Source organism: Columba livia, chromosome Z (genome assembly GCF_036013475.1).
Source record: "Columba livia isolate bColLiv1 breed racing homer chromosome Z, bColLiv1.pat.W.v2, whole genome shotgun sequence".
In the NCBI taxonomy this organism is placed as follows: domain Eukaryota; kingdom Metazoa; phylum Chordata; class Aves; order Columbiformes; family Columbidae; genus Columba; species Columba livia.
This window is the reverse complement of record NC_088642.1, coordinates 66,938,062-66,953,060: the sequence shown is the minus strand read 5'-3', so window position 1 is coordinate 66,953,060 and position 14,999 is coordinate 66,938,062. Positions and strand designations below refer to the sequence as shown.

Below are 14,999 nucleotides of genomic sequence, written 5' to 3'. Positions count from 1 at the left end.
TAAATATTGAGAGTATTGGAAGGTAGTGTCAATAGCTGTGATCTATTTTTAGTGACCATGCTGTTAGTTATTCTGATCAATGTATAAAATTATGAATTATTAAAGAATAGTGCAGATTCTCCAATTTCCAAATAAAATTAGGCTTATAATTATTGAAAGAATCTGTTCTACTCATTAATGAGACCAAGAATGGTACATAAGCAAGTATTATGTAAAAACAAAGTCAGTAAACACATTAAAGACAGTTTAGAGTGCATTTGGGGATTTTATTTTTTCTTAAAGGTGCAGAAAATTAAACTCCATGTCAAAGTTAGCTGCTGTTGTCTTCCATTACAAATACCTAATCCTGCAGAAATTGTTTCGATGTGGAGGAATACTTACATGGGGCAAAGGATATAAACTGTGGCACTAAGTGATCTGTTAGGTACAAGTAACATTAGCACAATCCTGTATGAGAAAGACTAGAAGTGGGTTAATAGTAGTATTTTATTTTTCATAGTTGATATGGAATCAAAGTAAAGCTGGGTATCCACTACTACTTATTTGATCTTTACTGGAGCTATTAAGCAGCTTAACAAATACATGTTACCTCTGTTCTAGGCAGAAAGCATGGGGAAGACAGCTGTTCTCTGCTGCAAGGAATTCAAAGTCCAAACACACAAGTAATAAAGTTTGGCTCTTGACCATCTGGTTTTAAAAGTGAAGATAGAGTTTTATAGAGGTACTTGTCAAAAAGTACTGTAGGAGAAGTACACCATCACATTTCATCAGCGTGTGGTCCAGTTGTTTGATTATGAAAACACTCTTAATATCTTCCCTGTAATCCTTTAAAGTACGGAAGAACTGGTAACTGTTTAATTAAAAATAAAAATGAAGGAAGTCTCTTATAAAACTGGCAGTGTCATGGTTATACAGAGATATTATTCTACAAATCGTTTCTCATCTAGTTACCTAACATAGCATGGTAATATAGCTTTAAACAGGAAGCATGAATTCCAGCAGAATAGATAATCACAGGATTCTGTATTAGTAAATCTTTGCTTCACACGCTCACACAGATACAGTATGTTCTCAAATGTCAACTAGTCATATGCAGGAATTTGAGGTATTCTATTAAAAATAGCCTGGTTTTGTTTTTCTCTTTCCATCTGCTGCTGAATCCAAGAGAAAAGAAAATTGAAAATGGCTAAAAGGAGGAGTGCATGTAAATGCAGCTAGCTCTAGTAACTGGGCAAATGGAAAAAAATTTACAGGTATTGTTCCTCCTGCTGTTAATGACTACTTAGGAAGATATTTACCTGTATGCACTCAGATGACTTCTTTTTGTAAGTCAGTGGTCAGTTCCCAGTATTTCTGCCTCCTCTCGTATATAAATATGGGAGATGAAAAAAATGTCTATACGAATCAAACTGTATTTGTTTATCCAGAAATTTGGGATAGAATTCCCCAGAGAAAATGCAAATACATGACATTGTAAAAACTGAAGTTTTATTCCCCATGTACCTAAAAACATGGGTAAAGAGTGAGCCAGAATTTGTAAGAGCACTAGTGATCTTCATTTGTTACCTAAGGATGGCTTTGTTCTTACAGAAGCGTATTTAAGAGCTGGCCTATAAACTCAAAATCAGTTCTTCTCAGTTAGCTTGTTGACCTTAGTGATCCTGTGACACCTGTCACATTTCAAACTACATTAACAAATGTTTTACACAAGCAGATGAGGCAACTCACTGTAAAATCAGGGAATTTTGTCTTGCAGTAAGTAATTAGATTTTCTGTCTCAATAGGAATCGTATTTTCCCAGTTATCAATTGAAATGCTAATGACCTACACATAGGCAAAGTATGCATGTTCTATGATTTCTTACTGGGGCATATCTCTTCCAAATACATGAGGTGGAAAGATAAGTTTCTTCTTCTCTCTGTAAATACAGCTATTACTAAGAAGTGTTATTCAAATAATCTTTACTGTTTCCTTCTGCCCCTCCTTCGTTAAGGCATGTCTTACTGCAGATGAGGAAACCAAAAGCTTTCGTGATGGATGAAGACTGAATCAGTGGTTTTCTGTCTGTGGCAGAACACTTAATTTTTATAGTGTATTTTTGCATTAGAAAATTAGGAGAATGATTAGATGCCTCACAGGACCATTATCAGGATTATTAAGCTAAGAACTCCACACTACCTGGAAGATTAAAGTTTGTGAACACTGTTTTTGTCTGGTGGTCGATATATAACATATCCGTACAAACAGTAGTGTTGGCACAACTTGAAGGAATATTGAACTGCAGCATAGGGCAGAAATAACAGATGGCCTGGAGGTGGAGAATGTGCTGATCTTGGATGAAGGGCCTCTTTGTCAGAAACAGCAGTTCAAGGAAAATGGACATAGAACGATACAGCATATCTCTTGTATCTTTATATATTATCACTCCTGTAGTGTCAACTGAAATTCCAAATTTCTCTTTACTTCTGCTTTGAAAATCAGAAACCAGATTGTAATTTTTAGGAGTGTTAGTTAACAGTATGTTTCAAGAATTCTGTTGAAATGAGAAGTGACTGTGTATGCTTTGCGGGGGTTGGTAATTAATTTTCTTGGGATAGTTTGTAAATCAGACCCATCACACTAAGCATTTGATGTTTGTGTACTTGTATCTAAGAAATGCTTATCTTACGAGATAGTCCTTTATTTTGTGGAATTTTTATGTGTCTCCTTACATTAGAGAATAATTGTTGACTTGGTGTAAAATCTGTCTTCTTTCTGTTATGTTAGTTCCTATACCCCTTTTCCAAAACACTTGTAGGAGAGGAAGTGCTTGCTTGCATGGTTATCCTTTTAGTTGTTGCATTTCATAAGCCTGTGAATTTTTTTTTTAGTAGCATTTTCCTTGATTATTTCATGAAAATGAGCTGCTGACTTGAGTTATTTCACATGGTTAGCAATGTGAATGAAGATTTCCCTGTCAAACAGTACACAATTTGGGCTGCATCTAAAATAAAACTGAAATTCCATGGCAGAAATCCTTGCTTTCCTCTACTAGTCACTGTTTGACATAGTTGAGTGTAACCATGTCTAAGATATTTCAGAGTGCTTTAACATCTAATTAGCTCAGAAAAGAAAATCTCATTCAGGGATTTATTTTTCCATGTTCCAAAACAATGTGTTTTGTGATACCGTTTCACTATGTTTTTTGTTTTCTAATATGACATGAAAGCAGAATAATGCTTAAAGCTAGAAGGGGATGAGCGATGCTTGCCATCTGGAAGTTGTCAGAGCAGCTAAAGCCAGCCTTGCAGGTGGTACTCGGTGACCAAGTGACAACACCGTGTAGACAGAATCAGTGTAGTTAGTGAAATAACACATATATAAATACAAACAAGATGAACAAATTAATGTCAAGTTAATGAACACGATGTTTACTTGTCATTATCAAATACAACACTTAATCATGCTGTGTGCTAACTAATAAAAATATTCTGGCCGAGATCTCCCAGTGCCATTTTTCTAGCAAGGTGTATTTCAGAATGGTTACATGAGTAGAGGTTTAATTTCTCTCACTTCTAACTACATAAGGGTTGTGTTTCTGGAAGTTAATGTCAGTTTCTAGTGATCTCATGTGGATAACAGCAGGTGTTTTTCAGGGCTTTCTCATTTCGCTATGAATATAGCCTTTTAATACTGTGATTTGCTTCAGTGTTTTTTCATTAGATTAGAAAATGAATTTTCATTTTGGCACCTTTCTAGCAAAAACTTGCTGCTGCTTTTGGAAAGCAGTTCCATCTAAAATGGTAAAAACTACTTGCAAGCAACCCTTGACCCAGGAAAAGGCTTATGCCTTTTAGTGTTCTCATGGGATGCTGCATCGTTAGCAGTATCTCAATGTGTTGTAGTCTGTAACTTTTCCTTGGCAAATCAGATTAATTTGTACAACTGTGTGTACAAAACTTTGCTTACGTATTTTAAAATAATAATGATTTGCTATTTGATATGTTAATAATGGTACATATGTGAGAACCCTTCAGATATATTTGTATATTCAGCTGGAAATCCCACTGATGGAAGTGAAATTTCTGTCTTAATACAGACTGAAGAGTTTGACACAAAGAAAGATTTTGTTGAATGCTGATGTTAGAGATTCTTCCTTGTTTTTCTGGTTAATTATTTCAAAGCAGAATTTTCGTTAAAAACAAAAAGGAGAGTAAAACATGCTTGGATCTGGTCAAAAGGTGTGTATTTGCCTTGGGAGTGGCTGTTTTGGTTACCAAATTTCTAAGGGGAGGTAATCAGAACTGCACATCAAACCAGCAGGCGGGCAGAGGGGCAGAAGGTGTTAGAATATCCTGAAAGCACTTTGTAGACTGAACAATCCTGCTTTTCAGTAAGGCTGTGAATAGGATATCAAGGGCATAAGGGCTGGAGTTCATTTGCAATGTGTTTGTAAGAATACGTACTGTGGTTAATACTTCAGATGCACATGTGTTCAGTTTCCTAATGAACTGGAATAACAGAATAGCTACTTGCTTTTGTGATGTTTTTCAGAAATCCTAGAGCAAAGTCATAAATACTCAAAGATATTTTTAGTCCATTGTATTGCACAAGTAGTATGGGTTTAAGTGGCAGAGGTGAATTGATGCAGTCATAAAGATGAATTTTGTCAGAGACATCCCTGTGGAAGAAGCAGCAACATATTATAGTACAGCCTTCCATAAGGCTACATCCAGTTCTAGTTGCAGGTTATGTAATTAGTGCAATTAAATCATAACATGTCTGTAATCTAATTCAAAAAACAGTAAAGAATAGCTTGAAGGCAGAGCTGTCAGCAGCTATGTTTAAAACTAAAAAGCAGCAATGCTTTTTCCAAGCCTGAGTAGCTGCTGTAATCAGGTTTTGCATAAGCAGTGTTGCTGACTGCACTAAAGTAAGTATTTTTATAGAATATGAATTGTATTTTTTTTTCCACCTTCCCAGAATCTGCGTTCAGTGGAAGATGAATGCCAGAGATTGAAAAGAATTCAGCTGTATTGTACCTTTGGCTTCTACTTAATATAATCACAAATACAGATAGACTAGAACAGAGCTTTCCTATCTCTTTGCCTATATACATAGACATTGGAGTTAAAATTATCTCTAATTGGCTCCCTTTTTCTCCTCATGCAATTTCACAAACCACAAGACCTTTCCTGGTGACTGCCAACAAATCTCATTTTGGATTTGCAAAATGTGTGTTAGCCATCCCAGTGTTTTGTGTAAAAATATTTATGCTCTGATAGTCTTCATCTAAATGATGTACCTGGAGTTACTGCTTTTTATTGTTCATCTCTGCATCATCTTGTTCTTGTTCACGTGAAACGATATGCTATTGCCTCTTGATTCCATACCAAAAATTACACCGTTATCTTAGAACATTGTGTGCCAAAACATATCACAAATCATTCCTGATCTGTATGAGGTGAGGGAGAGGTGAGTGGCACAGCACATCCTTCCTGGTTGCTGCTACCAGTTTCTCTTCCTCTAGTTAGCACTGCTGCCATATGAGATATTTAACATAGCTGCTGTTTGCCAACAGTTTTGTTGTATTAGAATCACAGCTTGTTTTAATTCACGTTCGCATATTGACTTGAACTGTATTTCCTTTCAATGGCAATATGCCAGACTTCATAATGGTGTAACTGACTAGGAACTTAGGACAGTACATGTGCATGAACGAAGCAAGTGGCATCATCTACTGACAGAGGCAAAAATGGTTGGTAGAGCTGGAAGAGAGGGCTGCTTGGTTAAGTCATGCTTCAGAAATAAACTGCATTTGCAGTTTAGATAGATCTTATTTAACCTAACAAAGAGAGATGCATGATTTTTGTACACAAATTGCATCAGCTATTAATGAGAAGGTGGTAGCAAATGCTTTTTTTGACATTTGAAAGTTCTCCAAGAATGCTTTCCCAGTTATAAACAGGAGATCAAGGGAAGCTAGAGAGTAGTCTGGCCAAAAAAGCTCAGGGAAGTCTTGAACATGCATTAGAGGTGACTTTAGAAGGTCTGTAGTTGATACGTATATGGTGGAACTATTAACTGATTATTTGCTATAAATTAAAAGGTGCTGACTGGTCATATCTTCCTTGGCTACAAAATAACACCAGGTTACATTTTGGCTATGTATCTTTCTTTCCTACTTGTAAGGAGCATTAAGCTGTTTAGATAGCTAGCACTTTGACTTATGTGGGATAGTAGAAGATTTTTGTTTAATTATAATTAAAGTTCAAGGGAAACTTGTACTTTGTTGGCCTATTTTTAGTTAGGTTTTCAAATGCTGCTGTCTAGTTCATATTTCTATTGTCATATTTTGTTTCAATAGAGACATTTCTTCTTTGTTGATAGGTTCTAGAAAGCTTTAAGATTATGGATTACAGTCTGCTACTGGGAATCCACATACTGTACAGTAACATGAAGGAAAAAGAAGGAGAGGGTTCCCAAAGTACATCAGACACAAAACGTCATGGAGGACAGAAGGTTCTCTATTCCACAGCCATGGAGTCTATACAGGGCCCTGGGAAGGCAGGGGACACAGTCACCACAGAGACAACAAACACGTAAGTACCATAACCTGCTCTTAAGATTACTATTGAAACTCACACATTCTGTTTCTTCAGTCTGCGCCACTTGGTATTAAGAGGCAAAACATTCAAGAAGTACACTGTATTTTAGGGGCTGAAAGATTAAGCCTTCTTTTTTTTTTTAAAAAAAAAGACCACCTACATTTGCTGCAGAGCAGGAAATAAAACATTGATTATTAGCTTGATCATCTTTAAATACATTATAGCAAATTTTCTTAGTTCAGAATGACTTGTGTATGCATGAGAGCATTCATTTATAGACGACATGTTATGAGACAGCTATTACAAGAGTCCCAGGTATATTTTAATTTTAACTGGCAGCAACCTGATGAGCCATAAGCAAAAACTATTTATTAACACTGAAATTGATATTCCTACAATAGTTATTTTCATCTCCAAAGAGTGTACTCGGTACGTAGAACTGCATCATCAACTAGGCAAGTGCAGTCACATCCATGTATGATATTTCCTGAGGTTAAGAACTACTGCTTTCTTCTTTTCTATCTAGCAAAAACTGCAGTAGAAATTGTATATAGATGGTAGTTATTCTGTTGTTTCCTTTGAAATACATTTGGTATTACTAAGAGAATCGTGTTCACCACTTTCACTTTACATTATCAATTCTTCATTATAATGAGGGTTTAATTTCAAACTAAGTTTTAGCTCTTCTCTTAGTTCTTAAGGGAGCTGTTTAGATAAATACAACTGATGACATAGAACCGTGTACATAAACCTACAGCAAACAAATGGGAAAATTAGGGTTTTTAGCATTTATAGAGAGTTTCAGATGTTCAGAGCCCTAGAATATAAATTAAAAAGAGCTGAATTTCACACGGTTTTTACATCATCACTCATATTCACACAGAAGATGTTGAATGCTCATGGAAGATCATGGAAAGAGGGGCTGGCCACTTGGGAAGAATATAAGGCTGCTGTTAGAGGATGTAGGAAGGCAGCTAGGATAGCCAAGGCCTCCTTAGAATTACAGTTGGGGAGAGGGGTCAAGGACAGCAAAAAGAACTTTTTCAAATACATAGCAGATATATTAACAGCAGAGGCAATGTAGGCCCACTGATGAATGGGGTGGGTGCCCTGGTGGCAGAAGATACAGAGAAGGCAGAGTTACTGAATGCCTTCTTTGTCTCTGTCTACTCTGCCGGAGGCTGTCCTGGGGAGCCCTGTACCCCTGAGACCCCGGATGGAGCCAGGTCAATGGAGGAGTTTGCTTTAGTCGATGAGGACTGGGTTAGGGAGCAATTAAATAGTCTGGACATCCATAAATCCATGGGTCCAGGTGGGATGCACCCGCGGGTGCTGAGGGAGCTGGCTGAAGTCATTGCTGGACCGCTCTCCATCATCTTTGCCAAGTCTTGGGAAACGGGAGAGGTGCCTGAGGACTGGAGGAAAGCTAATGTCACTGCAGCCTTCAAAAAGGGCAAGAAGGAAGACCCGGGTAATTATAGACCGGTCAGCCTCACCTCCATCCCTGGAAAGGTGATGGAACAACTTATTGTTAGCACCATCTCAAAGCATTTCAAGGATGAGAGGGTCACTAGGGACAGTCAGCATGGCTTCACCAAGGGGAAGTTGTGCTTGACCAACCTCGTAGCCTTTTTCAAGGACATAACCAGGTGGATAGACGATGGCAGAGTGGTGGACATGGTCTACCTTGACTTCAGTAAAGCATTTGACATGGTCTCCCACAGCATCCTTACAGCTAAACTGAGGAAGTGTTGTTTGGACAATTGGGTAGGGAGGTAGACTGTGAGCTGGCTGAAGGGAAGAAGCCAGAGAGTTGTGGTCAATGGGCAGAGTCTAGTTGGAGTGCCTCAAGGATCAGTACTGGGGCCTGTATTATTCAATATATTCATCAGTGACTTGGGTGAGGGACTAGAGTGCACTGCCAGCAAGTTTGCTGATGACACCAAGCTGGGAGGAGTGGCTGACACGCCAGAAGGCTGTGCTGCCATCCAGCGGGACCTGGACAGGCTGGAGAGTTGGGCGGGAAAAAATTTAATGGAATATAACAAGGACAAGTGTAGAGTCTTGCATCTGGGTAGGAACAACCCTAGCTTCCAGTATAAGTTGGGGAATGACCTGTTAGTGAGCAGTGTAGGGGAAAGGGACCTGGGGTCCTTTTGGACAGCAGGATGACTATGAGCCAGCACTGTGCCCTTGTGGCCAAGAAGGCCAATGGCATCCTGAGGTGTATTAGAAGGAGGGTGGTTAGTAGGTTGAGAGAGGTTCTCTTTCTTCTCTACTCTGCCCTGGTGAGACTGCAGCTGAAATATTGTGTCCAGTTCTGGGCCCCTCAGTTCAAGAAGGACAGGGAACTGCTGGAGAGAGTCCAGCGCAGAGCCACAAAGATGGTGGAGTGGAGCATCTCCCATATAAGGAAAGACTGAGGGAGCTGGGTCTCTTTAGCTTGAAGAAGAGGAGACTGAGGGGTGACCTCATTGATGTTTATAAACATGTAAAGCTTGAGTGTCATAAGGATGGATCCAGGCTGTTCTTGGTGACAACCAATGGTAGGACAAGGGGCAATGGGTACGAACTGGAACACAGGAGATTCTACTTAAATGTGAGAAGAAACTTTTCGGTGAGGGTGCCAGAGCACTTTAACTGGCTGCCCAGAGGGGTTGTGGAGTCTCCTTCTCTGGAGACATTCAAAACCCACCTGGACACATTCCTGTGTAACCTCATCTAGGTGTTCCTACTCTGGCAGGGGGATTGGATTAGATGATCTTTTGAGGTCCCTTCCAGTCCCTAACGTTGTGATTCTGTAATGCTCGTGTATGGTGGCATTGGTGTTGCACTGGCAGTTTTGGGGATGTTGTGTTTTGGTTTGGTTTTTGTTTTTGACTAAAAGCCAAAGGTGATATAGGTCATCCAAGAAAGTCCCTGTGTTTATTATATATGGAAACCTACCCAGGGCTCCCATCACTTGAGCCAGTGCATTGGTGTCCAGATGCTGGGCCAGGCAGTGCTGCTGCTGAAGCTGGCTGCAACTGTCAAGTGCTTCCTTGGCCCCTTGCACCATCACCTCTCTTGTATTGATGTACCTGGTGGTGCGGCAAACCTCACTGAGGTGGGTGAAAATAAACATGGGTCCCACAAAAAAGACCCTTGGATCAGTCTTCTGTTGTGGTTCATTATAAGGCCATATAAGCATGAGGATGAGAACTGATACCCAGCTGGAATAACTGCTGCTTGTACTGGGTTGAATTTACAGTTCTATCTCCAAGGAAAAGCTGACAAAATATAGTTTTGTAAACCACTTAGCACTTCTGAATGTCTGACCAGTTGAGCTGAAGTTTATGGTAACAGGGTATACAGTAATTTAAGCCCACTTGTTCTTATGTGGTTTCATTTGTGTCTAGAACAATAAAAAACTACTCTGACCCACTACCCCCCAGAAAAGGTTAAGTAGAGGGTAGCCCTGGTTTGTCAAGGGAAGAGACTACTATGGCTTAGTGGCCGAAGGGAGAATATATTCTCAACTATGTCTTTTGTAGCTGTTTCAGGTGTGTGTGTATTGTTTCTCAAACTGTTAAAAGAAATTGGAGGTATTGCTTGTGTTGCATGTTCAGTCTGTTTTTCTTCTGGTTTATTAGTGGGTCCATCAATGTCAACAGAATCTAAGAAACTGAAAATTGGATTTCAGTTTCTGGTTCTAAAAACAACAGATTCTTTTTTTTAGGTGGTGGACTAGGAAGAGAGGGTCTTACAATGAGCATCTAGTTCTTTAAGGTCGTGGCTGAGTAAATACTCTGACCCAAGTGGAAACCCAGGCAGTCAGGATTCTCAGATTGATGCTGTTAGTTTCCTGTCACTAATCTGTCTGTAAAGAAATTTTGGAAAAGCACGTACTTAATTTTTGGTGGAAAAAATACACAAAACAACCTTTTCAGACTTGGGGCAATGTTCAGGCTCTCTACAGTTTTGTTGTGTGTGATCACTTAAGTGGCAAAATTTTCCTTTAGCTAGGCAAAATTATTTTTTCCCCTAGTAATAAACTAATGTATACTCTTTTTCCCAGTTTTCGGATCATCTAAGTATTTCCAATTCTATCGAAAAGTTATCCTAAGATACTGTTTGTTTATAATGGATATTTACCATTTGATCCCAGTTACTTTAGGTTTGCCATTTAAAACCAGTTGTATGCTAAGTGACTCACATTTGCCTTGGCACTGTGGTATCTAGCTTAGAAGTCATGCTTATTTATTTTGATTTGCAAGTGGGTACAGTTCACCTGCTGATGATTAGAGATGTCTTAAAAATAATCTGACTTTTTTTGTTTCTCTCAGAATGGGAGGTATTCCAGCTAAAAACCATAAAGGAGAAAAGCTGCTTCTATTTATGGGTATTATTGATATTCTCCAGTCTTATAGGTACGTTGAATTTCAAATTTTTATTGAATAAGTTATTTTAGAATGACTTAAAAAGTGGAAATTTTGTAAAGAAGTTCTGATTTTGTTTTTATATGCTTAGGTTAATGAAGAAGCTGGAACATTCTTGGAAAGCTCTTGTTTATGATGGGGTAAGTAGATTTTATTTTTTTTTAACTGCTGATACTTTAATAATGGAACTTTGACTTACGTTGACTAGGAAAGAGGTAGCTCTATTATATTTGTCTACCATTAGCACGTGGTTTGGACTGTTGTTGAAATCTTTTAGGTCAGTTTCCCAATACATGCTCTGATTTTATTTGTTGGTCTTTCAGAAAGCAACTAAAATGATTAGCTTGTCATTATAACTTACACAAAACAATGTCCACTTAGCAGGACAGCGATGAATCTGTAAATGAAAAATGTACGTAATATGAAAAAAAGCATTTCAAATACTAGGAGGATTTTGCAGAACTTGGCTGCATAATTTATAACTCATAATTTCATAAATGAAATACTTAAAGAAAAGTTCTTGAAGACTTAACCTTTAAAAATGAAAAACTTGTTAGGGTTCACTTGTTTTGAGTATGCCTGAAATACAGATCACCTGAATTGTCCAGCTTCTTTATTGACAATTTACTTTGATTTACTTATGGAAAATGTGACTGAGACCTTTTTCACTCTTGTAGGATACTGTTTCTGTTCACCGACCAGGTTTTTATGCAGACAGATTTTTAAAGTTCATGAGTACAAGAGTTTTCAAGAAAGTTCAAGGTAAAAAAGTTGTCACTTTTACTCTTAGATATTTTTATAATTGTTATTTTACAACACTTCTGTCTTGGCAATAAAAGAATCCCTTCTTCAACATCATGTAGCACTTATGTTGCTAGGGGTTGAGTTTCTTCATTCAAGCTAATGGAATTGTAGTCCAATAGTAAAATTACCGTCATTTATTTGCTGTGGGTTTTTTTTGTCACATCAGGGTCATCTGAAGGTAAAACAGGTTCCCTGATATTAGCACTGATATACATTTAATGATCTAATGATGTGTACAGTTCTGCATCTGTTATTCATGGGACTGCATCATTAACTTTAATTTACTTAATTTACAAAAGTAAAGATGGTTTCCCTACCAGCTCTAGTATGTTTGAAAAGATAGGCATTCTTCCCTTTTACATGTATTTCTTCTGTGCTTTCTCAAGGAAAAAGAAAAACCAAAACCAAACAAACAAAAACCAGAAGTTAGATATTAGTAGACTTTTGTCTTTGTGACTATCAGCTATTTCTAGTTTTCCCCTCCATTTCTCCTTCCTTAGTCATTTAATTTATTCTCAAGGGTAAGATATATATCACTGCTAGGTGCGTGCAGGATGTGGTGGGTTGACCTTCACTGGCTGCCAGGTGCCCATCAAGCCTCTCTGTCACTCCCCTCCTCAAATGGGCAGGGGGAGAGAAAAAATATAACAAAAGGCTTATGAGTCAAGATCAGGACAGGAAGATCACTCAGCGATTACCAATCATGGGCAAAACAGACTTGACTCAGGGAAATTAATTTATTACCAATGAAATCAGAGTAGGATAATGAGAAATGAAACTGAATATTAGAACACCTTCCCCCAGCCTCTCCCTTCTTCCCAGGCTCAACTTCACCATTCCCATCTTCTCCACCTTCTCCCCACCAGCAGCGCAGGGGGATGGGGAATGGGGCTTGGGATCAGTTCATCACACGCTGTCTCTGCCGGTCGTTCCTCCTCTCACACTTCCCCTGCTCCAGTGTGGAGACCCTCCCATGAGAGACAGTCCTCTGAACTTCTCCACCCTAAGTTCTTCCCACGGGCTGACGTTCTTCACGAACTGCTCCAGTGTGGGTCCCTTTCACAGGGTGCAGTCCTTCGGGAACAGACTGCTCCAGTGTGGGTCCCCCATGGGGTCACAAACCTGCACCAGCGTGGGCTCTTGTCTCCATGGGGCCACAGTTCCTACCAGGAACCTTCTCCAGTGCAGGCTTCCCACAGGGTCACAGACTCCTTTGAGTACATCTACTTCCTCCAGTGTGGGGTCCTCCATGGGCTGCAGGTGCATTGTTGTTCCACAGTTAATGTCCATGGGCTGCAGGTGCATTGTTGTTCCACAGTTAATGTCCATGGGCTGCAGGGGGGTGATAGTCAGCCTCACCATGGTCTTCACCACAGATGTAGGGGAATCTTTGCTCTGATGCCTGAAGCTCCTCCTCCCCTCCTTCTTCTCGGACCTTGGTGTCTGCAGGGATGTTTCACATATTCTCACACATCTCTTTCAGCTGTGGTTGCGCAGCATTTTTTTTTATCTTCTTAAATACATTATCACAGAGGTGCGATTACTGTTGCTGATTAGCTCAGCATTAGTAAGCAGCAGGTCCATCTTGGAGCCAGCTGGCATTGGCTCTGTTGTATATGTAGGAACCTTCTTGCAGCATCTCACAGAATTCACCCCTGTAGCTCCCCTGTTACCAAAGCCTTGCCACGCAAACTCAATACACAGCGGAAAGAACAAAAACCAAGAGAAGACCACCATCACTACAGAAGGATATTGCTATGGAGAGTTGTCCAAAGGGTGAAGTCTTTCAGCAAAAACTGGTTGTCACTTCTCTCAAAATCAATCGATTTCTTTAAATCAAAGCAGACCCTGAAACAGCAGGTCCTCTTAAGGCCTTGAGGATGGAGGGTAAATTGATCCTCTGTAGCGGAGTTCTTCCTGTATGTTGTGGTTTAACTGTAGTGGGCAGCTGAGCCCCACACAGCCACTTGCTCACTGCCTGCCTGGTGGGATAGGGCAGAGAATCAGAAGGGTGAGAGTGAGAAGACTCTTAGGTTGAGTTAAAGACAGTTGAATAGGTAAAACAAAAGCTGTGTGTGCAAGAAAAGTAAGGAATTAATCCACCACCCATCAGCAGGCAGGCGTTCAGCCATCTCCAGGAAAGTGGGGCTACATCATGCTGTCCCAACTGTGTCCTCTCCCAGCTTCTTGTCCACCTCAAATTATTTGGAGTGAGCTTGTGAAACTCTGGCCCTGTCCACAAAAACCTATAATAATTTGGCCAGAAAACTGGTGGGAGCTCTGTTGTCTGAGACAATGCTCAAAGGAATTCCCCTGCACTATAGAGAGTAAGAAGTAGACAACTTGATACTTCTGTCTGTTGGACAAAATAATGTCTCATGCAGCCATATATGTTTCCTGAACATTTGCATCTTTCAGTTCTTTTTAATTCTGACTGCTAGATTTATGTCAGCACAAGATACAATCTGTTCTTTATTTGAAAACTACAATGTACAATTAAGTACATGATGCCTCATTTTCTCTCTAATCTTAATTTTTCTGTCTCATTTTTCCAGGCTGTTACCCTGTCTTAATATCCCACTCTTGATCTGCTCTGCATACAAGGCTATTAATCTATTCTATACGGATTAATGGCTCAAATGTGTTATTCTTTTGTAAAATAAAGAACTGGGAGTGTTCCTGCCTTCAGGAACATTGTTCTGAAACTTCAAGTTAGACATTTCAGTGTAAACTCCTAGCCCTGTTCTGAATGTGTGCTTTTCCCCCTAGTGCCTACAGCAAGCCACCATAAATAACAATAAAAAACATAATAAGTAGATTCAGGCTTGGGCAGAGGCTAGCTCAGCAGCTGTCTAATATGTTAGTTTTTAACAGTATCCTGGAGCTCTATGGATCTGATTCTCATCTTCAGTCTTTAGCCAACTGGCTTTGATGCATTTAATTTGAGTTTTGTATTAGAGCATAATATCAGCTATTGCAACATTGTAACCTTGCAGTCAATGCATGAAGGTCAGCAGCTGGCAAGTGAAAACCACTAAATGAACTTGCTGGCACCCTTCTGGAGAAGAACTACAAATGAGAGTCATGGTTCAGTAGTAGCGGTAGTGGTCAAATCCTAGAGTTTCACCCAGAATGCCATTTTAAGTAGGCAGGCCCTGGTAAGAATTACAAAGGGGGATGTTCATACCTC

The 14,999-nt window shown here is 39.4% G+C and overlaps 1 protein-coding gene across 7 annotated transcripts in view; it reads left to right on the top strand.

The window, feature by feature from the left end:
- PIP5K1B (phosphatidylinositol-4-phosphate 5-kinase type 1 beta) overlaps window positions 1–14,999 on the top strand; it is a 114,681-nt gene that overhangs the window by 71,632 nt on the left and 28,050 nt on the right. For all 7 annotated transcript variants that reach the window (XM_065046233.1, XM_065046232.1, XM_065046238.1 and 4 more), the window contains exons 8-11: window positions 6,370–6,581; window positions 10,913–10,996; window positions 11,097–11,145; window positions 11,683–11,767. In XM_065046233.1, coding sequence (XP_064902305.1) covers window positions 6,370–6,581; window positions 10,913–10,996; window positions 11,097–11,145; window positions 11,683–11,767 — 430 coding nt within the window. The remainder of the gene's footprint in view (window positions 1–6,369; window positions 6,582–10,912; window positions 10,997–11,096; window positions 11,146–11,682; window positions 11,768–14,999) is intronic.